Source organism: Myiozetetes cayanensis, unplaced genomic scaffold (genome assembly GCF_022539395.1).
Source record: "Myiozetetes cayanensis isolate MyiCay16 unplaced genomic scaffold, myiCay2020 scf2-11, whole genome shotgun sequence".
Classification (NCBI taxonomy): Eukaryota; Metazoa; Chordata; class Aves; order Passeriformes; family Tyrannidae; genus Myiozetetes; species Myiozetetes cayanensis.
Window position 1 is genome coordinate 32,380,153 of NW_026087411.1, and position 27,349 is coordinate 32,407,501.

A 27,349-nucleotide genomic window follows, 5' to 3' on the forward strand; every position below is an offset into this window, starting at 1 on the left:
GGTCAGGTTTTTGCTATCTAAATAGTAACTATACATAAAACCATGAAAAGGTACTCAAAATATCACAGGCTAATGCTTGTAGGCTGACTGCTTGAAAGATCTCTCTTAGGGATACGTTTATTTAACCAATTGCTTTTACACATATGGTGGTGGACTATAAAATGAACCTTTTGAATCAGTATATCTAAAACAGAACTTCTGCTAATTCTTGAAGCATTGCTTACTGATTTTTTATATACTTCTCTGTATCTTTGCACATTGATTAATGTTCCTGTAACTTTTCAAATTACATACAGAACAAAACAATTTACAGAAAAAGCCCTGAAGAAAATATTTGGCATTGAATTAATTCTAAACAGTAAAATACTGTTCTTCTTCACAATTAATTGTATGCTTTGATCAGATGTGGTACCCTTCAGTAATTACCTGAGTTCTTCGAAATAACAGTCTAAATCCTTTTCTGGTGCTTTGCTTCCATTTTATGACATTTCAGTCTCCCATTTGGTTTGCCTCAAAAAACCCCTAACACATTTCAGAAACTACCCTTCAGTGCTCTCATTAGCTTATTTCAAATAAACGCTACCATGCAGACATGTATTCCAAGATTCACTGTGAAGTAATGATTTTATGGTATTATGACACATGTAAGTTGTTGATCATCAGTGTAACCTGGTAAACACCACCCCTCTAAATTAAGGTCACTACGGTAAAATCTCTTAGAAGGCAGAAATCATTTTCTTCAAGATTAAAGAATCGGTAACACCAAAGTGCCACCTACTGGGAAGCCAGAACTGAGGAAGCTCATCCCTAATTATACAAAGCCTTTGTCTGGGGATGAGCATAACATCTATACTAGAATGAAATTATTCCCTATGTACTTCAGAATAAACAACTGCCATATTTCCGGGGTAACACTGTATATACAGTCACTTGCCCACTGACCAGCCTTGAAGAAGCAGAGTTGTAAAAGACAAGCCATAATCTTTTATCTCTCTCCTGGTCAGAGCACTTGTCTATGCTAGTGGGCATCAGTAGGCCCCAGGTGAGTGGGCCAGAGCATGTTTTCCACTCTCACGTGAAGAGAAAAAAACCCACCAAAGCCAAAGCAATAAATATGCATATTGCATAAAGAGAATCACACAATCTTATATTTCATCCTGCCATGTGCAAAAAGCCATCCATATTATTTTCACAATCTACTGAATAATTTCTGACATCTTGCATTAATTCAGGCCTCAGAATAAATACTTTTTATAATAGGTAAGGCTCATCAACATTGTCCTTAATTTAGGCATTACTTCAACAAGGCCTATATCTTATCTCTAGTTTAAAACCAGTTCAGAATTTTAGTGCTTCTCTTCACTGTCACTCACACACAGATGGGTGGATTCTAGGTACACTCTGCCACATGCCAGAAGCATGACAAGGTGGGATATACGTATGTTAGTTACGATTCATAATCACACAGGTTTTAAAGAAAAAGAGGGAATGAAAGATGGGTAAGATCTACCTTTCTGTTGAAAGTATATGTATTAATTTCAATAAAAATTCACTGAACATCTGAGGACAAGTTGAAGAAAGGTGCACTTGTAACCGAGTAAGAAATTCTTGCATAGCTTGTGTTGCTGTTGGCCCAACCTAGAGGGAAAGGCATTTTAGTACATATTATATATAACTGAAATGTCTTCAAGAACTATAAGCAGTATCTAACAAAAACATCTTCTAAGAACAGAGAAGTATTTTAAGTATTGCAAGTAGCTTAACTTGCTTTCTGAAAATTTTACAGCACTTTTACAGAACTAATACATATCAATTTATATTACGTATTTTTCTATTCCTAACCCTGAGTCACAAGCAAGAAATTCAGTTCTTTGTCTAAGACTCATTTTGCAGCTTGAGAATCTCTTTTCAGTAATGCAAATTATATTTCACACAGAATACATTTCTGTGATAATCTGAATGTTTTTTCAAAAGCTACATATTTACATAACGACTTTAAATTAGTGGCACTGTGCAGTGTTTAAGTTCTGGAAAAGACTATATATTTTCTGGAAAATTTGCTGGGAAAAAAACCAACCTGGAAATACCAGGTATTTTCTGTGTCTTAAACTGAGACTCCTGTCAATTATTACATACAATTAAGTTAATTTTGCCTTTTTTTAATCACTATTTGCAGATGTTTCAAAGACTGCAAAAAGCAAAAAAAACATTAGTTGAAATTAAGAGAGGCATTGAACACCACATGAATCCAGAAAACTAAAAGCACAAATCAGGCAGGAAATAAAAGCATAATTTTAAATTCTGGAATTCTTAGATACTTGAAATCTTCATTGGCATTTTTATCCCACCCCAACAAGATTTCAGAAAACTAACTGAATGGAATACTTCACTAACATATCACATGGTATCCTCTCCATGTGGCAAGTCTCCAGAGAGTTCTAAAAATATACTTGCACTACACAGAATGTATCAACAACGTGAACTTCTCTATGGTTGCTCATCAGAACCAACTAAGACTAAAGCCAGAAAAAGAAACAAGACAAGGATATAATACATAACAAATAACAAATGTTTCTGCCCAGTGTATTGAAACCCTACTACGAAGAGTTTTTCTCTTATTTTAATTGCTCATTACCTGTGGGCTGTGTTGATTTGTTCCATGAGGATTAGTGCCAGAAAGAAATTTCACTAACACATGAATGAGGTTTGGATCTGACACCAACAATTGGGCAGTACTTTCCTGAGCTCCAATGGCACTGCTTGGACCAGCTTAAAAATAAAGACAAAAATCAAATCTGTAATCTTAAGCATTAAGTGTAAATCAAACATTTATAGTGCAAATTCCTGACATTTATTTCTTCATACGGAAATATTCTCAGCTAAATCAGCTACCCAAAGCTGCTTACTCAGGACTACAATTTTAAGTTTTCTATTAAGTATACATATAAATCCCCAAAACTGTTCCACCAGTGTTCCAAGCTTGTTAAGGCAGTATTCCTGAAAGTAGCAATTAATTTTGTAGAACCAGAACATACAGACATTTTGACTTTTTTCTTTTTGTTAGTCCAACACTTTAACAAGGCTTAAGTCCATTTGTTAGTTTGTCAGAGACCAAGTGTTCTGTTATCCTGTAAAAAACTAAAATATTTTTGTCCTTGGCACATGCAGAGACTTCTCATCATTGACTAAAACTGTAGGGAGCTTAACAGATCAGAACTTTGAAGACCAGAATTTGAATTAAAATATACCCTTCAGTGATCTAATGAATGAGCTTTATTAAACGTGAGCTCTTACTCCTTCAGTAGTGATATACTGAATCAATACAAAACACAGCTTGTAAAAACCACAGCTATGTACTGAATAAAAATATATTCAAATATATTATTACATCTATTTAAATGAAGTTACAGGTTATTCAATACTGAAGATGTGATCTCTTTCAAACTACATCATCATACCTAAAAGTTTAAACCACAAAGAAATGATGCTCTGAAACAGCAGCTCAGATGGCTTCACATCCCAAGATAAGTGTCTTAATTAGGGAAGTTGTTAAAAGAACAAATCCTGAACTACTTACCAGTCATTCTATTTTTCAGAGTCTTCATGATTCACAATAATTTCCTTAAACTAAGGAGAGTTAAACTAAAGATCGCAACTGGGGGAAAACATCTTTGTCAAAACCAGAACTAAACTCTTACTGTTTTCATCTCAGTTGAAAAACTTTCAGCACAATGAAATAAACAGAGCATTGGAAAGACACTTGTTCTGAGAAGAAATCCTTACAGGAAGATCGGAGGAGAAGATAACTCAGAGTAAGTTTTCCCTTTATCAAATCTTAAGCTATAACCAGATATTTTTAAGCTATAAACAGATTTCTTGCTTTAGATGAATGTAGAAAACTAATGCTTACAATAGAAATAATTTTGCATTGATTTATCAAGATCAGTAGTGGAACAAGCCTGTACAACTGATGGCATGGCAATAACTGCTGTTGAATAAAAGCAAGAAAGTATCCCACGGCATTCCAATTCCACTGTAGACAACAAGCCTGATCTAGCACACATTTGATAGAGCAAAAGATGAAAAGGTTAAGGCTTGTCTGGGTGGGGGACAAGCCTGTTAGAAGAAAGTACACAATTTCACACGTTTTCTGAAAGAAAACTGAACATGTCAGAAAAATAGAGAGGCCTTCCATTGCAGGATGTGCCTTTGTACAGCAGTTTGCGTGAACTGATCAAGTTAATTTCCCCCTACTGAATCTGAGGATTTACTTAAATAAAACGTACTGCTTCACAGAAGTGTGATCTTCAGGTGGCTCATGCCTTCTTTCTTCTGTAATTACTGTCTCTAGTTATACGCTTGGAGGGAAAACAGAATTTAAAAGAGCTCTTAATTGGCTAATGTGTAGTTTTTAAAACATTGCAGTGTCTACTATTTGGTCTCACTATTTGGTATTTCTTTAGCCTTGAGGACAAGGTCACCAAAGCTTTCCTCATGACAGCTGTCCTATGATACTGAGCCATATAGAAGCTTAATTTTCTAATTTAAAAACTACTTCCTTTAATTTCTATCAGTCTTGTGTCAAAATCTCATCCACAAAGTGACCTTATTTCTAGAGTGCTATGGAGCAATGTAGAGAATGTGAGATAAGCTGGTGTGTATGGGGAAATGAAATGAAACGGCTGGATTTCTTATTTAATAGATTCAGCTTCTGGGGGCTTAACATATGCAGTGGCTAGAGCTTGCATATTTACAAAAATATTCCTACTACATCAGAAGAACATGAATCTCTCTCATGGCACCTTAATCCTTCCTCTCTGCTACTTCTTTGCATACTGCAAAGCCAATTTCCAGGGATTGTTAGAATCACAGAATATTCTGAGCTACAAGGGACCCACAAAGATCACTGAGTCCAATTCTAGTCCTAAAATGTACTTTTAGAAGACATTGCCTTATTGCCTACCTACTTATAATGACATTTTCTTTTGCCAGTAGGGTTTTTGTTTCCCATGGTACAAGCAATTCAAGGTGTTCACTCATGAAAAGCTTGAAATTATGGAGAACCAACAAAAGTACTTATACGACAAAGGGAATGTTCTGGATTGGAATCAACACTCGAACACTCGTTTTTACATCACTGAAACAGGCAACATAAAAAAAAAAACCCAACAACCCCAAACCCAAACTTACCATTAAGCTGCATATTTGTCATGAGTGTTAGGCTGTGAAGCACAAGGCACCACGTCCGGAGTAAGGTATTAGGATACCATGCCAGAACTGACAGGAAGCTAGTTACTGAAGCTGTCAAGAAAAACAGTTTTTTCCAAGCTTTAATCTTCAGGGTATTACTATAGATTTCTTATTTTTGCTGTAAGGTGCTATATTTAGTATTGCTATTAATATTATTCTTCCCTGTATTTACTTTGTTTTGACAACCATTGTTCCAGGAAATTAGGAAAAGAAGCCTCACCAACACTTTACAGGAACTGGCCCACAGAACTTTCCCTGACCCTGACATCTCAAAGAAAACAATGTAAAGAAACTGGTTTCAAAATGCTCTCGTGGAAGTCAGCATACCAGGTTCATTACATCAGGCATGATTAATATTTTGGATTATCACCAAAAGATGCCTCAGATTTTCTAAACTATGCAGAATGACATATTATAACAAAAAAAAAATAGTTCAACATGTCTTTGTATCAGATTAGTAATCTGATGCTAAAAAGTAACAGGGCTTTCACACTCCACTGACCCCTTTCTTAAGAGAGGGATCATAGGATTGTATAAAACGAGATGAAATCTGTCAGAAAAGTGCATTCAGTTGCACAGTTCATCTTATACTAAGAAGTGTGTTTTGAAGAGTCCTCTTGGGAACAATGATGAGTTAAACCCCACAAATTTTACAATTTAATTTCCAAGGAGATTATGAAAATTCAAGCAATCAACTCTCAGTTACACATTAGCAATGTTTTTCAGGTGGAGACAGTGAGCCCAAGAGTTCTTTAATAAGAACACTTAAATTATCCCAATGCTGATCGTATAAAAAATAATTACTGTAATACTTTTTACTAGCAAATATTGAGTGTTAAAAAAATCCCCAACAAAACAAACTTTTTTCCCATATTTAATATATTTTACCTTGGTTCAGGGAAACGACAGGTATTCGGTTAGCATTATACAGGAAAATATCAGCGCCGTTATCTTTACTTCCAGAGGAGCTGGAATTCAGGCTTAATGTGAGCCATAATTGTAATAGGGATTCAAGCTGGAAAAAAAGGGAACAAACCCCACTATGAGACCGAACTCAGAACCCTAGAGCATAAAAGTTACAATTTTAAAAGCCTTATCAATATTCTCAGCTGCTACTGTTTCATTGATAACACACCCACTCTCTCCTTTACAGGATTTGAAAATTCTGCTGAACATAATGTTCAAGGCAAATTCAGCATAACTAGCAAATGCTTCTGCAATGTTTTTGTAATTGATTTGTTCTAAATATATTAAAGTTTCTCTCAAGAAGTTTCTTCAAACTTGCTTTAAAAAAGCAGCTCTACACACTGCTCAGAAATATCGTTATCATAACCTTGCACCTGCAACACTGGTTTGCACGTAAGCTTTTCGAATGTTATTAAAGTGATGTTTCCCAGTCAACCAAAATTATTCAAAAGGCCTATTTATTTAATGGGAAACCTCAGAGACACTGATGCATACTCTGAATGATTCCCTCCAGGAAAATAACTCGTTAGATATTCTGGGGAAGCATCAAGGTTGTTTACACTATAAACTGTATTCTGGATAGATATTTAAAGAACAATTGAGGGATGGAGTCAGCTACTCTATGAAAATATAAAGAGGCAGGCATCTAATCATTTATATACGTGTGGCATTTCATTGCATGAATCAAGAAAAGCATTGCTAAACCAATAACTTTAAAAATCAAACTTTCAAATTTAACATGTAGAATCATTGCATAATTCAGGTTGGAAGGGAGCTTTGGAAGTTACCCAATCCAATCTTCTGCTCAGAGAAAGGCCAAAGATGACATTAGGCCGGCTTGCTTGGGGGTTTTATTCATGACACTTTTCGTTAATAAGCTAACAATTATCATTCAGTGAATACACAAACTTGTTTTTAAATATGAAAATGTATACCCACTTTTTCAACTGTAACAAGACATGTCCTCTGATAAAAGCTTTCAGCAGCTTCTATTACATTATTGGTACTGTTGTCCATGACAGATTCAAAAGCAATAAAGTACATAACATAACAGGTTACCTGAATCTTAAGTAGCAAGAAGTACAGGAAAACAACTTCCAAATTTGGAAAGAAGTATTATTAAAGCATTTCAAAGTTCAAGATGTTATACCTGAACATGGTGGACTTGCAGCATGGAAAAGAGTTTGTTGAAGCACGCACTCAGCATAGGTATAGAGGACAATTGCACAATCAACTGGGCATTTTGGTTAGCAGCATGTAATCCTCTCAGCAATGAGTCATCTGTTCCACTAGGAGATTGTGTTACTAGAAAAAAAAACAAGGTACCATCTCCCCATTAATTATTTTGAAAAGTTGCTAGAAGTAATTTCATTATTATTTCCTTGCATTTTATACTTAAGGGGAAGACACTTATTTTATAATTTACAATAACATCCTCAATGTAGTGTTCAGTAGCACTGGACTACTGACTACCATACTGTGAAAGGCATACTTGAATATCAGACATCTCCATCTCCACAAAAACCATTTGGAAAGCGAGTCACACAAATACATTTTCACAGTCCTTGCTAAACACATATTATAGCAGTGTCCTGATAACACAATGGTAAGAGAAATAACTGGCACACTTTCATGCATTATGGCACAACTAGCACAGACAATAATGAACTTCCAGAGAAGTAAAGGTTGTGGATGTCACTAAACCTATTCCATCCCTAGATATTCAACCAATGACTGCATGCATATTAAGGCAGCCAGAGGGCTAAAAGAAACACATTTTAACCAGATGGGCAGCACAACTCACTGAAAATAGGTTCAGAAGTAAGCCACTCTATGAGTGTCTTTAAAACAATGTTTACTGAACAGCTGAGTTCAAAACTGTATCCAAATATTTTCATTCTCATCACTGAATAGGTGAAACTGGTGCAAAGCAGCTTTCAAACAGCAAGAAGGAAGCTTCACACAGGAAACTTAACATTCTCTTGTACCTAGATCAGAAAACGAAAACTTTCCCTCTACTGTAGTATAAAGCACTGTAGAAGAAATCATGCATATTTGACCAGTTTCACAGACATCTTAAATAGAGGTATAGACGTAATTCAAAATTCTGAATAAAGAAATATCTCTAAAGCTTCACCTAACAAGAAAATTCAAGCAAAAGACAACTTTTTCTAAGTGACTGCAGAAAAAATTAGTACAAATTTCAAAGCGTCATGACCATTATGTGAAGAGAATGATTTGACAACATGTAGTTACATGTAGGAGATGTATTTGTTAATGCTTGTAGAATGGAATCAGCCTCCAGCGTGGACATCATTTTCAGCATCAGCTCAGCCTGCTGTTCAAGTCCAACTTCTAGACGTGCATCTAAAGCTACACAAGACAACAAACAGGGTAAAACTGAATTATATCAAGGACATATATAGCTAGTTACTCTAACTTCTTGTGCAGACAATATAGATATACAGTATACAGTAAACCGAAAAAATCTCAGTATCCCTAACAAGAAGATTGACTTTTATGCATGATGGAAGCAGATTGTAGAAACTTACAGTCTGAACTGAACGTAAGATTCTTATAGGTCTAAAATACATAATTAATAAAATACTACATTTCTGTGAAACACACCCTTATTTCTTTTCACAGTCCCTTCGACATCACACATGACTAAATCCGCGTATGTTTTTCCTAAGACAACAGTTCTCAAACAAGAATCAAAGTTTTTTTCCCCAGAGTCTCAGGGGAAAGATCAAGATCTATCACCCTAGTTCAGTAGTGCTCCTTCAAACTAAACTAGTGTGCCACTTCATTCCTTAGAGGTAGAGCCAGCTAGAAAAGAGCTTCCAAAATTTCTTGAGAAAAGAGGAAGGATTTATAACTGCCTATAGTGTATTCAAAATGTTAGAAAATTATATTTTTCTGCTATGTTGGGTTGTTTTAAATACAAGTTTCACACTATATTCTCTCAGTTACCACATAAAAAAAAGTGGTATATAGGAAATTTAATTATTTCCACTTGACACACAGAGATTGTTCTAAAAGTTTGATGTGCTAAAGTGTTGAATGCCGTACTACAGAAAAAAGACCCTGAACAGAACTTTACTTCACTGCTTACCTTGAGAGACTGATATGCTGACAGTTTGTGATCCATTTTTCTCTGTAGTTACTGGTGGTTTTGCAACTGGAATTCCAACACCTCCAATGTAAGGATTGTAATTGTAGGTGCCATATTCGGCACCCCAGTAATCGTACCAGGTGCTGCTTATAGGCTTAAAAATCAAACAAGAAAAAAGAACACAAAGAAAAAAATAAACAGCAACTCTTTAGACTGTCAAAAAGCTTTCAATGACTAACAACAAAAACTGAAGTTACAAAAAATTAAAACCAGAAGATTGGATCCAATAGCTTTAGAAAATTTTGTTTCAATTCTTATTGCAGTATAAGACTCTGAATCCTTAGTGATTGTCAAAATCCAGCAATGTAGTTAGCTGCCTCAAAGATTCAAGAAGCCAATTTGAAAATGTTATCATCGGTTTTTATTCACACATCTATACCACATTGTAAGTTTGGAAGCAGAGTATCACACTAATATTTTGAGGAGTTATTTATCAAGACAGAATACTATGCTACTAACTGTACTATTAAAGTACCTTGAAGCCTCAGTGAGGCTCAGGGACTATTTGTACTGGCTCTGCAAAAAAAAGAATTCAATAATCTCTACTTGTGTCATAATTTAAGACACTAAGAAAGCATATGCATCACAAAAAAAAAAAAAGCAATGTAACACTGCATGAAGGCAATTTGTGTATGCCTATCTCTTCTATGGTGACATCCAATAACAACTCTCATTTTACAGATACAGAAGCAAACATGAAGAAGGATGAAGAATGAAGAAGTGTTTTTATGCTGTTTATTAGAGGACATCAAATGAGACAATAAGATTATCAAGTTATCTGTAGGTGCAGTGGACTAAGGAGCAGTAGCACATGAAATGACAGCAGAATAAGGAAGGCAGGAAACATTAGTAGCAAAAAATTAAGCACTAAGTAATTTTTGGTGGTAGGGTGAGATTTAAAGAAAAAATCTTTACAGGATAAATAATTGGCAAAGGACACATAAGGAAATACAGGAAAAAAATGTAGTGTTTTCTGAGTAAGTGGTGAGACAGGTAATTTAGGTGAATTCAAATGAGACAAATAGTTTAAGTCAATAGTAAGAGGTGTGCAAAAACTACAAATGTCATCCTTATGAACAAACAAAAGAGACTTGACATTTCATTACGAACAGATGTGTTTCTTTACAGCCCAAAAATTTTTGGCTTTTAATGCACACTGACAACATATATACTATTACATCTAAATGTTACTGTACTACCTCTGATATGTTTAGCCCTCATTTTAAGTGTGAAAGCATTTAGTAATTTTCTTGTTCCACAGTGGAATAAGTTTATAAGTTAGTTGCTTCTCTTTGTAGTCTGAAGCCAGTCTGAGCACTAGTCACTGTGACTTCCTTTTTATAAAAACAATACTAAAAGTATAAACTGTTAACATCAATTGCAGCAGCAAATGGTACCCTATGCATAATAAGAAAGGACAAGACCAGATCTTATTTTTCTTTTATATTATGCTTTTGTTGCCTTTAATGTGCTGAAGTATGAGTAAATTCAGAACCTCTTCTTTATACAGGAATCTTCATGCAAAAGGAAGATATTTTGTGGTCAACTGAGACTGAACAATCTTTACGTTCTTTCCTGTCATTCTACATTAAACATTTATAAAAAACTAAAAGCAGGTCCAGGACATCAAATACCACTATTGGAGCATTGTAAGAGAGAAAGGATGTTCATACCTCACATGCCAAGGTTATCTTGAAAACTCAGGTATGACATACCTTGAAGACTTTGGCTGCAAGGGGATCTTTTTCCAAATCAATATCCAAAGGATCAATATCAACTTCCATCAGATCTTGCAGTAATTCAAGATCAATGTCCTTATCTTTCTCCAAAGATGACAGTGGTGGAGCACCTTTGATTGATTAAAAGAGTATTAACACTACCAGGTAAAAATTATAAAACATAGATGCATCATAAACTTAATGGGTAATTTTAAGGCTTTCAATATTACAAAGTAGTGGAAAAAGTTAAGAAATGCAATCAAGTTGCCTTTTAAAAATAAGTAGAAAATAGTTATTTTTGCCATTATCACAAAATTGTTCATAATCTGCCTATATCACCAAAAACTAAGTATCCTACCACCAAAAAAATCATTGATTGGTACTTCGATAGATGACTAAAAGTTTTTTAACTCTTTTCAATACACATATATAAGTCAAGATTATGGAATTATTTACCTGTGATGTCATGTGTCAAAGGCTCATCTATTGTCTCCACTAACTGAACTGTGGACTGCTGGAGAGAGTCATCAGAATCCCCAGCCGAAGCACCAGCATCTTCTCCCAAAGCACTTTCTTCCATAGCTTCAGCTGCTATAGGTGCCAATAACTCTCCTATGTATTAAATTAAACAGACAACTTCATTTCAAGCTTTATTCCAGTTACAACTTAACATCCCGGTGTCTAGGCCAACTGTCTACTTTTCTTCATCTAACTTTAATTTCCCTAGGGGCTACTTCTTCAAGGGGAGGAGTCCTGAATAATTTTCAAATAATCAGGTTCATATAATTCTGCCCTTTTCAATGCACAAGTCACTAATTACGGATTGACTGTAATTGCAATTTTAAATTGCATTTTTACATACTAAACTAAATTTTATTATTTGCTTGTGGCTTTTTTTAATAGTCTTAATTGTGTCAGCAGACGACTCTAACACAGCAATAAAAAAACCCGCCTAAAACATTAAAGGAAGATTCAAGTGCAACGTACATTCTGAAAGATATGAACTTAAAACAAACCTGCTAGAATATCCTGTAGCATACAAGTCAGAGAATACTGAGCCCATGCTCCTCCCCAAGAGATGTCTCCTCTGTTGAAGTCAGTTCCAACAAGAAGCAGCAATAATCGTTCCAACTGAGTCTCATTTACAATCTCACATAAATGAATTGTTGGTCTTGTAGCATTTGCAATTCTAGCAAGAACCTATAAAAAATACATATGCCTATTCATATTTAATCCTATGAGAGTATAAAACAGCTATAATTTCTATGATTATCAGATTTTGTTTACAAGTAAATTAAGTATTTTTACCAGCTCAAATTTTAGAATTTTATAAGTGTAATTACATGAACATATTTTTTAAAGTTAACTTTTCCATGCAATTTTGAAGCATATTCCAAGTTACACAGAAAGTGACAGATCAGAAAAACTTCCTTACCAGATATTACTTCAAATATTAATGCTGCAGCTAATTTTTACCATCAAGCGAATAAATAGTAGTAATAGAAAGTTGACTTAATGTGGTCACTACAGCGTTCTGTTCCGCTTACCTTACAAACAAAAAGAAGTAAATCTGCATGACAAGTAAAGTCCATGGACAAGAGAAAGAGCGCCAGCTTTTGCACTACAGAAATACAACGTTCGTGGGCCAGTGTGAATGGAAGTGGTTCAATTTCTGGAGTTTCCTTTGTTGTTGATACTTCTGTATCTAAAGAAGAACGAGGCCATTCCGCAGTTCTACGCAAGCGTATTAAGTCCTTGAAGTGCTGCAGAAATTAAATTTGAAAGAACAGTTACATTTTAAAACTAACCTCTAAATCTTTTCCCAGTGAAGCAGTGAGGCAGCAATAACAGTAACTGTAAAACTTGTTAAGAAAATAAAAGAAAACCTAAAAATATACGAGAATCTGGAATGGAATTCAGGCTTTATTGGCAGAAATTTGCTTTGGCAGCATGGTATCTCAGGTGACAAACTCATAACCAAATCCAGTTCTCCAGAAGTGCCAATTAAGCCCTTATGTTTGCTGTAAAGCATACTGAAAATATGTATTTTAGAAGTTTCTTTCGTATTTCCACACCTGTATGTAAAGCTATGGTTACCATGAAGCAAACTGCATATAAAAACAGCACATATGGAAATGTACCCTTACAAGAACACTGACTTGTCAGTTCTTCACATTAGATTAACCATCAATAATTTCTAAAATTCTTAATACTTCCATGGTATAAAATGTGCATTAGCCACCATAAATTGAACTAATTTGATAGTGGATCAGGGTTTTAAACTACAACCTTTTTGACAGAGGGCCTACAAATTAAAGGGTGAAAAGAAGGTGCTTTTCTTAATCCTCTCATGCACCAAGGGCATACATTTAGCAGCTCAGCTCATGGTATCAGCTTCACTAGCAGTTATTAGATAACACAAATGCCTCTTGGGAATCTCACTTGAGAAGGAGCTACTGAAGTAGATCAAAGAAAGAGCTACTTACTAACACAAAGGTTTCAGTTTTCTCCTAAATACAGTATACGTTTTAAATTACTCACACCTTGTCATAACTGAAAGTGATTAGTAGGTGAACTAGCAAAAACTGCATGAAATGCAGCTATCAAGTATACAGTAATACCATAACTAGAAGTTAAGAAACTGCAAGGGGAAAGTTCTTTAGTTCTATATGTTTTTCTGATGCAACATGGTTGCTGTAAAGTGAAATTTAAATAGTTGGACAGCATAGTTCAGTCAGTGGCTAGTCTAAAGATGAGGGGGCCACCAGTGGATATAACCTGCTGGAATAAAGCAGAAGACAGTGCAGAAGAGAACAGCTCATGACAAGTATGGTTAGTGAAAACTTAGGGCTTTATTTTTATGCTAGTGTTTATTTTTTTTTTCCACCTTTACTGGAATTTGTTGTAAGATTTCCTTTTTGCCTGTAAGGTCCAACACTCATTATAATCTCTTTCCATAGACGTACTTTCTGTCATCCTAACAGACATGAGTACTTCTGAAACTAGTGAATAAATATCTACAGAGATATCTCTTTGGTAGCTAGAAAGATTTACGCATTTTTTGTGTTCCTTGCGAAGTCTATGTCCTCATCTCCAGAGATCCCTAAATTTCAGCACCTCATCTCATAATTCTTCAACTACTACATCCACTCTCAGTATCTGGGGATTACTGCAAGATGCCACAACTTAAGTGGCAAGTACTTTTAGGAAGCTAAGAAGCTTATGAGAAAGTTCAAAAAAACATTCTCAAAAGTAGTATTTATTAGTTTGGGAAGACAGACATAGGCATGATTTCTCATTACTCAACCAGAAAAGCATCCAGAAGAGCATCAAGCATAAAAGCTAGGCATATGAAGTATTATTTTACGTTTCCATTGGTGCATGTCATCCAAAGTTTAATGACATGACTGGCATTCCCAAAGCTACAAGTTTATTAGTGATTTTGGCCATGACTACCTAAAAAACCCCTGCAGAAGGATAAACTATTTTTCACAGAGCAATAAATTTCCAGATGGCTGCTGTTCTCGGTATTAGAATATACTTCATAGCAGCCTTGATGAAACAACTTTTTATAGTAAGGTCAAAGTAGGACAAAAATGACTTTGCAGGAACAGGTCTTTTCACACAAAGGACAAGAAGTCAGTTACAATCATACCTTTGAAGTAGCCTGCTTTAGTTTTGCCTGTTCTACTAAAAGTTTGTATGATGATCCTTTGTTGCTTTGTATTTTCTCTTTTTCCATCTGTTCCACCAAAGCCTTCTGTTTTGCTTTTAATAAGTTAAGTTGCTAAAAGAAAATGTTAATAGGAATAAATGAAAATTTAAGCAATAAGATGTTAAAAGGATCAGTATATGTTCATATGATAGCAATCTTCAGTTTGAATTGTAACTTGAGCTTTTAAAATACTTTTAAATCACAGCTTAGGTGCTTGCACTCAGGTGTACTCATATCTAAAAAGTACATTATATTTATTGTCCAATACGGGCCACGGAGTGCAACAGTACACTCCAACATTTGTTCTTCCAGTAGATCCCATGCCCCACGGTTTAAGACAAATGTCAAAGAAGTTAGGCAGCCTTTAGCTACAGAACCAGACCAATGCAAAAGCAAGGCTGAATGAGTCCCAAGGCCAAAGCTGCTCATTCTAAAAATGACAAATCCTGTAAATGACTATATACTTATGTGAAAATAGCCACTACCGTGCTGGAAGTCACCTGTTTATGATGCACGAGCTGCTTTCTGATCTTTCGGGAGTACAGTCTATCTAGGCTGCTGTTGCCTTTAGTAGATCTGCTCAGACTCTGAGTGTGAAGGCTATTGTTTATAAAACTCCACTGGTTTCCTAATGCAAATAGAAAAAAAAAGTATATTATTAATCCATCTTATTAAACTTCACTTAACTCCAGAGAAAAGTCTTTGTGCTTCAGCAATGGTTAGCATCTCAATAAACTAAATACTGATGAAACAAGCAAAATCTAACTCTCTTAGTGTTATGCAACTATCATCCCTGACAGTAATATTTCTGTTTGATTTTAAAATGCAGTGGTACCACGTTGTTCTCATTATTCTTAAAACATGTATGGAGGTTAGCAAGACTGTCCTAAGTAAAAATATCTGAACAGCTTCATAACACAAAAACTTTATGTTTTTATTTTTAGAAAAGATGTTCAAAGAAAACCATACCTAATCAGCACAATAACAACAACAAAAAAACAAACAAAAAATGCATTTAAAAATACTGGATACAAATACCAAAAGAGTATGATGTCATACTGTTGCCCTTTCTAACACTACAAAGTCTTAGCATGCTGTACTCTAAATTGTATAGTCCATAGTCACAGGACAATATACAGACATTTTACAACCCAAAAATCCATCCTGCTTTTTTGTCCCCTTTAAAAAAATGAAAGAAATTGTATTTCTAATGAGAAGGGAATGCAAAGAAGCAGACGAGAGTGCAAATAAAATTATCATAACATCCATTTTTAAAATACCATTTTTCAAGTGAATTGAAAATCCATTTTTAGTATTTGAACAGCTCCTAAAGCAATACCCGTAGAAGTAAGTTTTGATAATAAGTGTGATATACCTGTCAAAAATCGTTCTCTCTCTTTTCCATTCAGAGGTTTCTTGGCTGTGGCTGCTTCATCTTCAACAGTAGCTACATAATCCAGTAGTCTGGACACCAGCATTACAACCCAACTGATCATGGGAATGTCTAAAACTCCTTCAAAATAAACAGATTTGAGAGCCTTAATTTGAAGTCATACTAAACTTCACACATATTTTACTAGGCCACTCTCCTCTTTATTTTAAAAGAGGATAAGAATCTGAGCACTCAAAAATGAGGGGAAAAATCAAAAATTCAGCATAAAACTTAGATGCAAAACAAAAATGTCACTGTTCTCTTAGTTTGATGAAGTCAGAAGTCAAAACCTCACCTCTACTATTCAAGCTAAAAATTAAGCACCACTTATTTTAAAAAGTCAAAAATTATATGTCTAAATTTCCCAAAATACCAAATGCATAATGACAGTTATTTGCATTAATGCACATAAACTAGATGTCTCAAATTCCACAGTGTTAAATTCCTTCATCAACCAGGGCTGCAACAAGATAGTTACAACTGCGCACACAAACACCTTAAGTTTTACTCCTTTATCAGTGTATTTCCATGTAGCCATTTGAAAAAGATGCAGGACAGCCAAGACTGAGTTCAGACTAGATTAACCAGGCTGATGGCATTAACAACTGGCTATGGCCTATTCCAGTCTCACACTTCAAATGCCGTATTTTTGTACGGGCAGAAGGGGAAAAAATGGATCTTGCGCATGGTTCAAGAAAAATCTTTGCGTGCGTGGACAAGTCGAAACGAACAGTTCTAAAGCAAACTCATGAGTGCTCAACAAAGACCAGAAACCTACAAATAATGACCACTTAATTACAGTCATTATGCAAATGGCATACTTCTACACAATGTCAATACAGCAAAGACACCAGCATTAGAGGTTTAATGCACACGTGTGCATTAAAACATCTGTGCACCGTGCTGAGCCACATTTAACTACACTGGGTTTTTCATGCACTGACCTCAAAAAAGTCTAATTAACTCAAACTATCATTAAGTCCAGATCAAACAAGAAATCTATAGCACAGAAATTATTTGTCCAAAATCACATGTAGCTGGCATCCAAGCAATAGGATGCAGCCTGCCCTGTTAATTCCATCTTCCTGACCACACTGACAGAAAACAGCCCACCCCAAGCAGGTAGAGGAAGAACCCAAACAGGTAGGTCCATAAAAGGACCTGAACAGGAACAGGTCTAAATTGCAAGAACAGATATGAGTAGTAGTGGTGACCACCACACACCTTTCTGGTTGGCAGAATAAAAAGAAAGGAGTCTGCTGCAGAGTGAAGTACATACCTTTTCATACTTGACTTTAAACAAGATTATTTCTTTTCATATCTCACCAAAAAAAAAAAAAAATTCTCAACTTCTCTTCCTCCAAGTGTCTTATGCTTATTCCTTTTTTCCCTTCTCTGCCTCAAAGTTTTCAAATTCTCTCCACCCACAACACTAACCTCTTCCTCTGATTGTCCTTTGTTTTTTGACTTTGTCCCTGACAAGTTTTCACCCTCTGACCCTTAGTTATGTGTGATAGTTCTCAAACAGGAATTTCTTCTGCCATACCTGATGCTTCCACCACACATAATATTGCCCTAGTACTCACCTGTACTGTCCAGGAGGAAGGAAGCTGGAAGACCAGCAAATAAAGCTCTGAAGTATCAGTTACTTCTGCTTCCTAAAGTCCTCCATGAGGACAACTAGTAAGGCAAGAGCTATGAAAGGAATTGGAAGCTGTGGGGAGAGTGCAAACAGAGGTAGAGGAGATGTAAGCTTGGGTTTGCCTCAGACTAGTTAGAGACTATAGCAGGATATGGCCATGATAGAGAAAGTACATGGTAGACCAGTGGAAAGCAATAGGACAGCTTCTGACACCAGCTGGAGGTTTGTTTACATCAGAAGACAAAGTAAAACTAAGGACAGAGTCTCAGCTGGTATTTACAGACTTCACAAGGCTAAGAATTTTAAACAAAGGATCTTCTGTGATGCTCCGCTACATGTACATAACAAATGAAGTAGCCTAGAGTGTGATGTTTGCAACAGTAAGAATTTGCTTCAACCTCAGTGTGTTTAAGAAAACACTCAAAATAGAGTTCGGAGAATATAATTTCAGTAATTTTTGGGGGTCAAAAAAATGTAAATTCCTCATGATCACAAAAAAACCCCAAAGTCCATGTAGCTTGCAGAAATCATATAGATACACCTAACAAAGTTGTCTTCATAGCTGCGTTTCACATCAAAAGCTTGAAACTTAGAAAGGATCTCATGAGCAGAAGGGGCATTTCTTTCCAAAACGTTAAATTCCAAAGTCACTAGAACCACTAGAGCTGTCTGCACATTGGATGCTCCCCCCACTCTGTCAAAGCTTCCTAACTGAATTAAAAGCAATCAAATAGATTTTGCTCAGATTTAAATGGGATGGGGGAGGAATCTCTTTTACCACCTAAAGAACAAGAAGATTAATCACATTTTAAAAGACAACTGGGTTTTGGAAATATAGTAAACAAGCAATTCCTTCTTTTATTACACCAAAAATTGTGAGTTAGTCTCTCAATTTTCTAGCTTAGAATTAATATGAAAATAGTTTCCCAAATTATAGGGCTACCTTCAGTTCTTCTGTGCACAGGTAAATGAGGTTGCAGTGGTGACAGCAGGTTATCCAGGAGATTAAGTAAACTTTCTAAAACACCACTGTTGCTAAGCGATCTTTGGCCAATGCAAGAAAGCAACATGAAGACCCTAAAAATAAAATTTACATATTTAAGATTCGATCTCTTTTTCAGATTCAGTAATATTCTGAAACACTCCTTACAGAACAATATTGTCTCAGGCTTTCATCTGAGACAGATTGCTACAGAAAGCAGTACTGAGGCCCAGCAAGTGAACTGGATTTCACATCCTATTGTTTAAAGGTTAATGCACCATTTCAGGGTGAACATTTTCACCCTCAAGAGGCCAGCAGAGCCTTCCACACCCCAAACAAGATCTTATCCATTTCATTTGCTATTACATGTTACCGAATAGCTGGGATTGAGAATTAAAACCATGTATTTTTATATCCTTGAATTAATTAATTTTAAAAAGTATGAAAATATAAATGTTGCTGTCCAAAGAAGGTAGAAAGCCACAGAACAACAACTATGTCTGATTAAAACAAAATGTTAATGTTTAAAATACCTAAGACCTCAATCAATAATGTGAAATAACCAATACATCTAACATTCAGTGCTCAACTCTACACATGCTTGCTCTTATCTCAGTGAAATCTTTTGCATTAATTGCTAGCAGAGTGCCTTCCAGTCTCAATGCTACTTCCAAATGCAGTAGAAGAGCAGCTCTATGATGAGGGTACATTTAAGCTTGATAAGGAGGCCATTTTTGACACTTGGGAGCAATCCTGCTATGTATGCAAAGATCTCCAAGTAAGGAAAACCAGAAACTTATTGCAGTGCAAGCACCAAATAGGTACAATAACTAACTGCAATCAGATATTTATCGTTTGTAGTACTTTTTGGGTCTATTTCTTAAATCAATGAAAACGATGGATGAGTATCCTTCGGTCACATTTTGTCAATTCCAATGTTAAGTTATGAACAACAAACATTACTTCAGTGATCCACAGGTAACACATCAATATACACTTATACCTTACCTGTCTTGTGGGAAAATGAGAAGTTGTTCTGAATTGTATAACTCCTGCAGCACGTTTGAGAGAAACTGACCCCACCACCTTTCTCCTCCACAGAGTTGAACAAGCAGAAGACCAGTATGCAATCGTATCTTCGGGGTTCCACTAATACACAGGTGTTTAAATAACTCTTCACAAGCTTGAGCATGAAAAGTACTTTGCAGAACCACAGGAACCGAGTGCCCTTTGAGAAAAGAGAACAACTATGTATAAAGAGACAATGACTTGAAAGCATAGCTGGAAAAAGTTTGCAGTAAGTTTTTTTAACTACAAGAATTTGACTAAATGGCACAGGAGGAAAGGAGGGAATACATGGGGAGATGGTAATTTGCAGGTAACTCTTAAAGACCAGGCCATTTGGTCACAGCCAAATCAATTCTATGTCAGTGGAAATACCCTCCACCGAGTCTACACAAAGCAAAAACCAAACCATCACCAAGCTTAAGAACAAACTGGCACAGAAAATTACAAGACAGCAAAAAAAGAAAACCAAATCAAAACAAAAAACCCACCACTCCTAATCAGACTTTTCAATTTCAGTTCTCCAAGAATTCTTTCAATGGCAAGCTTAGGAGATAAAAATCCTTACTGGATATTAAAAAATCATGAACTGAGTAGAGATATTGGTTTTATGAATTCCCCCACCCACCATCCTCCTCAAGGCAATTTCTGCTTCCGCTGTCCACTTCTAACTGCCTGATCAATCTCCTATCAAACTGCCTGCTGCACAGGCTTCAATGCCTACAGATCCTTCCACAAGGTGATTCTACTTAAGAAAACAACACGAGTATTCTGCCTGAGCAGTTTTTTGTTACTTCAGCAAACTGAATCAGCCCACAGAATGATCTCGTGACTATCTGTACTGAGGAATATGCAGTCAGGACTACAGAAAAGGGAGAAGGACCTTGACACGTTCTACTATCCTTTTTAGGAATTGATTAGGCCAGCTTGGTGCCACTGATGAAACTCTGCACTTCTGTTACCAGCTACTAAAATCATAGCAGATGTGACTTAAGAGTAACCTGCCTAGTAGAAGGTGTCTCTGCCCATTGCAGGGTGTTGGAAACTAGATGATCTTTAACATCACTTCCAACTCAAACGTGATTCTACATTTCTATGATTCTACATCTAAATATAGTTTAAAAGATTTACAGTAGGAAAGTACAGGTCAGGAAACAGAAATACTTGTAAATTGTTTCTAAAACATGACAAAAAATAAGACCCTCAAAAAAATACTAACCATTGGAAGAATGAAGCAAACTCAGCAAAGTATCCAGTAAGTATCTAATGATGGTGCGTAACTGTTCTGTGGATGACATCTGAATCAACTCTTTTGGATCAGACTGCTCCTTGAGTGTTTTCCTGCTTGCACCTAAAGCTACTTTGAGCCTCTGAACAGCATGGTGAGCCAAGTTGAGTTGAAGCTGTAGCTGAATGCAATCCTGGTAAGCAGAAAATACCCTGCTATCTTCTTCTACTGCCTTGTCTGGCTTTCTCAAAAAGTACTGGGCATTGTTCGCACTATTGAGTGGTGGCAGGTCAATACTCTGCAGAAGAATTTCTAACCGATGACAGGCCAAATTGTACCTAAAGGGAAATATTCAGAGAAAACAATTCAATACACATCAGCAAACAGCAATATATTTGACAGTCACACTGCCAGAAGACAGCTTCTGGTCCATTTTGAATGCACTGTTAAAACAGACACTGTAAAAAAAATACAGTGTAGTCTTTGTTACTGCTACAAAGATATTCACTGCAACAGCTCTACAACACAGGTAGAGTTTTCTTTGGTCTGAAGAATGGGAAGAAAAAAAGATCTGTGCCATTATTATATCCCAGTGTTTTACACCAAAATAACTAGTAAATACACATATTTTCTTCTAACCTGCACTGGATGTCTTCTTGCAAGGCAACCATCATTGCCAAATGTTGGTCAATTTCAGGTTGATTTGCAGCTTCACCTTCTCCTCTGAGGGGATCGTGCATTAGTTTCAGCTCATTTTCAAAGGGTAATATATAGGTATGGCCATAGTAAAATCCTAATGGGATTTTTGCTCTGGCATTTGTGCTGCCGTATCGACCGATGACAGTGATCTGAAAGAGAATGCAACTACCTTGTAACACACATGAAACAAAACAGGCAAAATAAACACCAAGTCAAAAATACATCAAAAGGTTACAGCCAAGCAAAGTTTGGTCTGGAGAGAGCTTAAGTGAAAGTTCACATAGTAACAAATGTCAAGACTTTAAAAGATAGAACATGCAGTCTCTCTTTACCTTCATAAACCTGCAAACTGGGGGTGGCAACAAGTCATGTAAAATAAGTGAATGTGTGCTAATGTCAGTAGCAACCACCAGTCGCCTCCCATCCACTTCTTCTCCTAAAGTCCAGATGTCAATTGACAAAGAAGCCAGATCTCCACAAGTGGGAATCAATACATCCGTCAGTAATATAGGTCTTCCAAAATCCAAGGTCACGAATCTTCTTGCTCCTAGAGGAAAAACACAGGATTGCCTAAAATACCAGTGTATGCTAACCAGAGAAGAGATGCTATTTCTCAAACAATAAAGCCATTGTTTATATATTGTTTAAAAGGTATATTTGTTTATTTATGGCTAAAAATAGCTGCACAATCTCAGAAGCTACCACTACAGCTTGCACATTTGAAGAAGAAAATTCTGGCTTCAACTCAATTAACGTTTTTTGCTTTTTATGTACTATTTCAGAACAGGTGCTTTGTCCAGAGAACCAACATATTCCCCAAGCCCCCAGGACTTTTCAACTGTCGCCAAATGCTGGATCTTAAAACTCCAGATATGACAGAATATAAACTGAGAAATATCTTTTCTCTGGGAAACCAAGTGAAACTGTAGCTAAGCAACTTAGGTAAGGCCCCAGAAAATATTCCATTTCTTATTAGAAAATGTGTCAAAACAATTATTAGGACTTGTGGTTTTACCTGAGTGCATTCGCTCTATAATAATTGACTGATGAGGTGGAGGTTGAAGAAAGTGTGAAGCATGAGATATTGCAAGGGCAAGACCGGATCCAAGTGGATTCTGAAGAGTGGAAAAACATCAGTAAAATTAAGTGATTAAAATCTGTGCATTTATAATGAGCTGCTCTCTACAAAAAACTGTAAGAAAACCTCTTGTGATTTAAATATGTACAATTTTGACAACAACTCACTACGTTTAGATTTGAGCATGAACCATCAAAATATATTCAAAGACTTAATAACTCCTTATACCGTTAAGATAGTTCTAATTAAGAGAAACCATTTGAGGTACTATAACATATCTTGCTTTCACAAGTCCTTTTCATATTGTCTAAATTTACTGATACAGTTTTCACATCTCACCCAAATAAACAGGTATTTACTAGCACTCAAGTACAAATTAAGATCCTAGTAACACTTACAGCATCTAGTTTCTCTAAGAAAAAAAAAAAGGAAATAATTACCGTCCTAGACTTGTTTGTATTTTTGTTATGTGCTGCAAGGTTAACTGTTGGGGGGTCAATGACTGAACCAGGGAAAAGTTGAGCAAGCTCGGCATTAATAACAGCAGAAACTGCTTCATTAGGTGGAGTCAAAGGTGGAGTCATGAAGAGAGGAGTTGTTTTTGGTGTGGGTGGAATGACATCTGAAGGATGAATGAAGAACCCTGGGGCTGCTACTGGATTAGAAGGCACAGAGTTGTGAACAGGACCAACTGCTGATGCTGCTGCCGCCGCTGCTGCTGTTGTCTGATGTAACTTTGCTTCCAGCTTAGCTTTCTGTGGAGAAAATGAAAGCAGTGTAGGTAGCAGATAATACTGCTTGTGAACACAGGAGTAGTACTGAGCCACTAATTCAACTTTTATTATACAACTAGATTTAATAAACCTAAGCTCCTTTCAACATAGCCATGTTAGATGTTCAACTACAAGCTGAAAAATTAAACTCTATTTAATTTGACTCACTGAGGAACATGAGTAATCAACTGGAGTAATCAAAAAAGTAATAAAACCCCTACCACTGATCAGCAAAGTAGAGTCAACACAGCCAAGCCTCATACTGACAATGGCTTTATGACTGGTACTTCGCTGTGTCAGCAACTGTGTTTTTCATTTCAGTGGGCTTTTTCAAATTCAGACTGATATTCTTTCGTATTAAGACTTGGTTTTGATTACAAACTCCCAACCCACCCTCAAAATACACAGAAAACAAGTCTGAAAGACCAAAGCATGGGAGACACTCTCAGCACTTTGTTTAATAACAGTGATCCAGAGTGCAGAGCTGTTCCTTCCTCAAATACACTATGGAGAAAAAAAGAAAAGAAAAAAAAAAGGCAACTAGCTCTGCAACTACTTTCTCAGCTTTTGAAATTTAGAGACAGCACTAAAATATAGCCAAATAGCCTCCAACCTGTTGCTGAAGCTTCAAAAGTTGCTGCTGTTTCTCTTGCAGCACCTGGAGCTGTTGCTCGGCTGAGGCCATTGCATGAGAGAGAGACTGCAAAGCTACCTGGGCTGCTGAACTCAGTGCTGTCGAGGCTTCCCCAACCGTTCCAGAAGAGAGGCCACCAACTGCTGGGGTAACCCCAAAGGTACTCACTGGCATGAAACAAACAAAACAAAACATGTATGTAGAAACTGTAAAACATTTAATCCCTTATTTCTCTTGTTTTTACAGTGCTCTGAACAATTAATATCTCCTTTTACCCAGTTCTTGCTACAAAGTAATACCATCTTGAATTATGAAGTATATGGTTTATAGGCCAGGTATACTGGTCATATATGCAACATTTGGATTACAGAAAAGCCTCCTAATGCTCTGAAATTCTTCCACCACATAAGGCTGTAAGGTAAAGATGCAAGCTTGTACATTATACTCTCTGACAGAAACAAATTGATTCAAATTAATAAATCTTTAATCCAGTTTGTTTGTTTAGCTCCAAGAAGTTTAACTTCACATATAGCACCTACTTGAAAAAAACCCCGCACAAACAAAACATTTCAACACTTACAAAACTAGAGGCAGTCTGTTTGTCAAACTGTTTTTATGTCCAATGAAAAATATATTGTGGAACAATGCTAAGTAGAAAAAAAAGAAAAATTGTATATACCAGTAAACGTACTTGCATCGTCCCTTTCTATTCTAGTTCCATCACTTGTTGAAACACAGGTAAAGTGCAGAGGTTCAACTTCCAGAAGTCCAGTAAGGGAAGTAAAACTACCTTCAGCAGCTGCACAGCTACTTATTTTCCCATTTCCTGAAAGAGAAACATGTATCTGCATAATCAGCCAATGTTTTCTTGATAGCAACATTTCAAGTCAGGAAGCGTTGAAAGGGACAGCTAAACATAATCTACATATTTTATGTAGTTCATGTTGTGGAACAAAAACCTTAACATCATCACATCCACAATATAAACGGAACTGTATTTTAAAAGGATAATGCTGCCAAATCTGAACAGAGTATATTAATACGTCAAACTATCAAATGTGACAGTAGAAACGTAGTATAACCTTCTTAATTCCAGAAATAAATTATATAGAGATGCTCTATTCTTTCTACACTGAAAGTAAATTAGCTTGCAAAAATACATTGATGTTACTACAAAGGAAGAAACTGTCAGACCAACTAAGATCATCTACCACTTCAGTATAACAACTAGACTATTAATCAATTTCCTAAGAAAGTTCACACAGTTGTATGGAGGGAGGCCTGGCAAGGAGAAGGATAATAGTATACAAGAAAAGGAAAGGAGTCACTATGACTGACGAATATGCTTGCTATAAAAAGAATTTCCTGACAGGTAAAAATTATCTAATTCTTTGGACATTCCATGGCCTAAAGATTCACTTACAAACTAACCCGAGAGGATCAATACAAAAGTGCTTTCAAGGTATTTTAATGCCTCTGAAGCAGAAAGAATAGCCATCAAACATGTAATATATAAGTAGAGGAATGCCATATAGCAACTTTCCAACTTTGGGAAAATCCATTTAGATTTCTCTACCTACGTGAGTGTTGCCAGTCGAAATGAATAATAACACATCTCAAGGAAGCTACTCCATAGAGGTCATAGATGCTTACTAGATGACTCTGACCCAGGAGAATGTGAGCAGCCTTTCTGTTTTATCTCTACCCTTAAATATTCTACATGGTAAGAAAACAAGATTCCAGAAAGAAGTTTCCTTGCCCTAAGGCCACAGGAACTGTAAAAGACACCAGGAAGCAAGAGACTATCCTGAACTTCAGCTTGGTTGCACAGCTATGAAACAGATGGAAAGTATAAAACCAAATCTTCACTGAGGGAAAACAGTGTAACAGAGAGATTTATCAGCTCTTCCACAACAGATTGCTGCTGAACATACATACCTGATAGAACATCGGACAAATCAATTTCATCTGACTGTACTCCAATGCTGCTGTTGTATACATTTTTACAAGACGAGCCACATATTTCCAGATCAAACAGAACTGGATCAAAAGGTGAACTATATAATCCATACCTGCAAATGGAGTAGGACAAACAGCACTATTCAAACAATAAGAATTCATATAAAATAATTTACAGAAAAAGGTCAAGTATTTCATGACCAGGATTTTATTATATTCTAAACTATTCATTTGATATATCTTAGAAATTATCATTTACTTATACTTCATTAAAGCAATTTATTAGATGGCCTTTTCAAACAGTTTATCATGCTAAACAGGTAACTCTTTGTTACTAAAGTGTTTTGAAGATAGAGTCCTGGAAACATGACGCACAATCACAGACACAGAAACCAGAACTACAAGCCTTAGACAATTAGCCACAACAATACACATGCCTGCACATGGTCAATCAGACATTTGTCTGAAGTCAATAAAAGCAAAGTACCATTCCAAAACAGCAAAAGAAATTCCACTTCAGTTGAAGTAAAAATTTGAAAGGAAATGCTACTAGGCATACCAATCAATGCTTGCAATAAAATATCTCAACAGAAGAAAACCCGTAACATCTACTCTGGCAGTGCTGCAGGGGAAAATACAGCACCATCACTCAGGTAAGGATGGTCTCATATCAGTTAAGGTTTTATTAGTCAAGAAAAAGGAAAATCCAGAGTAGTATCAAAACCAGTGTTGGTTTGTTGTTTGTTTGGGTTTTTTTGTGTACCAATACCTATTACCAATTACTGACAAGTGGAAAAAAATGGAAATCAGGCCAAATTATTAAGCATGAAAAAAAGAACACACATGTAGGTACAACAGTGAGAAACACTCTGATCGGAAAGAGACGGAAGTAATGTGAAATATTTTCACAAACACACCAGCAGGGACAGTAAGTTCTTCCTCATTTTCCCTCTGCCTCCAAGCAGTTTCTCTTTTCTTTAGCAGGTAATGTTTTTATCAGGTAATTTTCTCAGCAGGTAATGTTGAGAAGGCT

At 36.1% G+C, this 27,349-nt stretch overlaps 1 protein-coding gene across 9 annotated transcripts in view; it reads right to left on the bottom strand.

Moving 5' to 3' along the window:
* The window catches only part of BIRC6 (baculoviral IAP repeat containing 6), a 162,737-nt gene that overhangs the window by 81,299 nt on the left and 54,089 nt on the right, over nt 1–27,349 (bottom strand). For 3 of the 9 annotated variants that reach the window (XM_050314338.1, XM_050314343.1, XM_050314344.1), the window contains exons 22-45: nt 26,296–26,429; nt 25,037–25,183; nt 24,337–24,524; nt 23,391–23,705; nt 22,888–22,987; nt 22,205–22,419; nt 21,813–22,021; nt 21,165–21,511; nt 19,889–20,108; nt 18,842–18,975; nt 16,200–16,337; nt 15,310–15,452; nt 14,765–14,896; nt 12,657–12,872; nt 12,126–12,309; nt 11,566–11,721; nt 11,107–11,240; nt 9,332–9,485; nt 8,473–8,589; nt 7,367–7,521; nt 6,139–6,265; nt 5,191–5,301; nt 2,636–2,769; nt 1,511–1,638 (exon numbers count right to left, since the gene is read on the bottom strand). In XM_050314338.1, coding sequence (XP_050170295.1) covers nt 1,511–1,638; nt 2,636–2,769; nt 5,191–5,301; nt 6,139–6,265; nt 7,367–7,521; nt 8,473–8,589; nt 9,332–9,485; nt 11,107–11,240; nt 11,566–11,721; nt 12,126–12,309; nt 12,657–12,872; nt 14,765–14,896; nt 15,310–15,452; nt 16,200–16,337; nt 18,842–18,975; nt 19,889–20,108; nt 21,165–21,511; nt 21,813–22,021; nt 22,205–22,419; nt 22,888–22,987; nt 23,391–23,705; nt 24,337–24,524; nt 25,037–25,183; nt 26,296–26,429 — 4,038 coding nt within the window. The remainder of the gene's footprint in view (nt 1–1,510; nt 1,639–2,635; nt 2,770–5,190; nt 5,302–6,138; nt 6,266–7,366; nt 7,522–8,472; nt 8,590–9,331; nt 9,486–11,106; nt 11,241–11,565; nt 11,722–12,125; nt 12,310–12,656; nt 12,873–14,764; nt 14,897–15,309; nt 15,453–16,199; nt 16,338–18,841; nt 18,976–19,888; nt 20,109–21,164; nt 21,512–21,812; nt 22,022–22,204; nt 22,420–22,887; nt 22,988–23,390; nt 23,706–24,336; nt 24,525–25,036; nt 25,184–26,295; nt 26,430–27,349) is intronic. The other 6 variants (XM_050314348.1, XM_050314340.1, XM_050314345.1 and 3 more) reach the window with 5 other exon arrangements.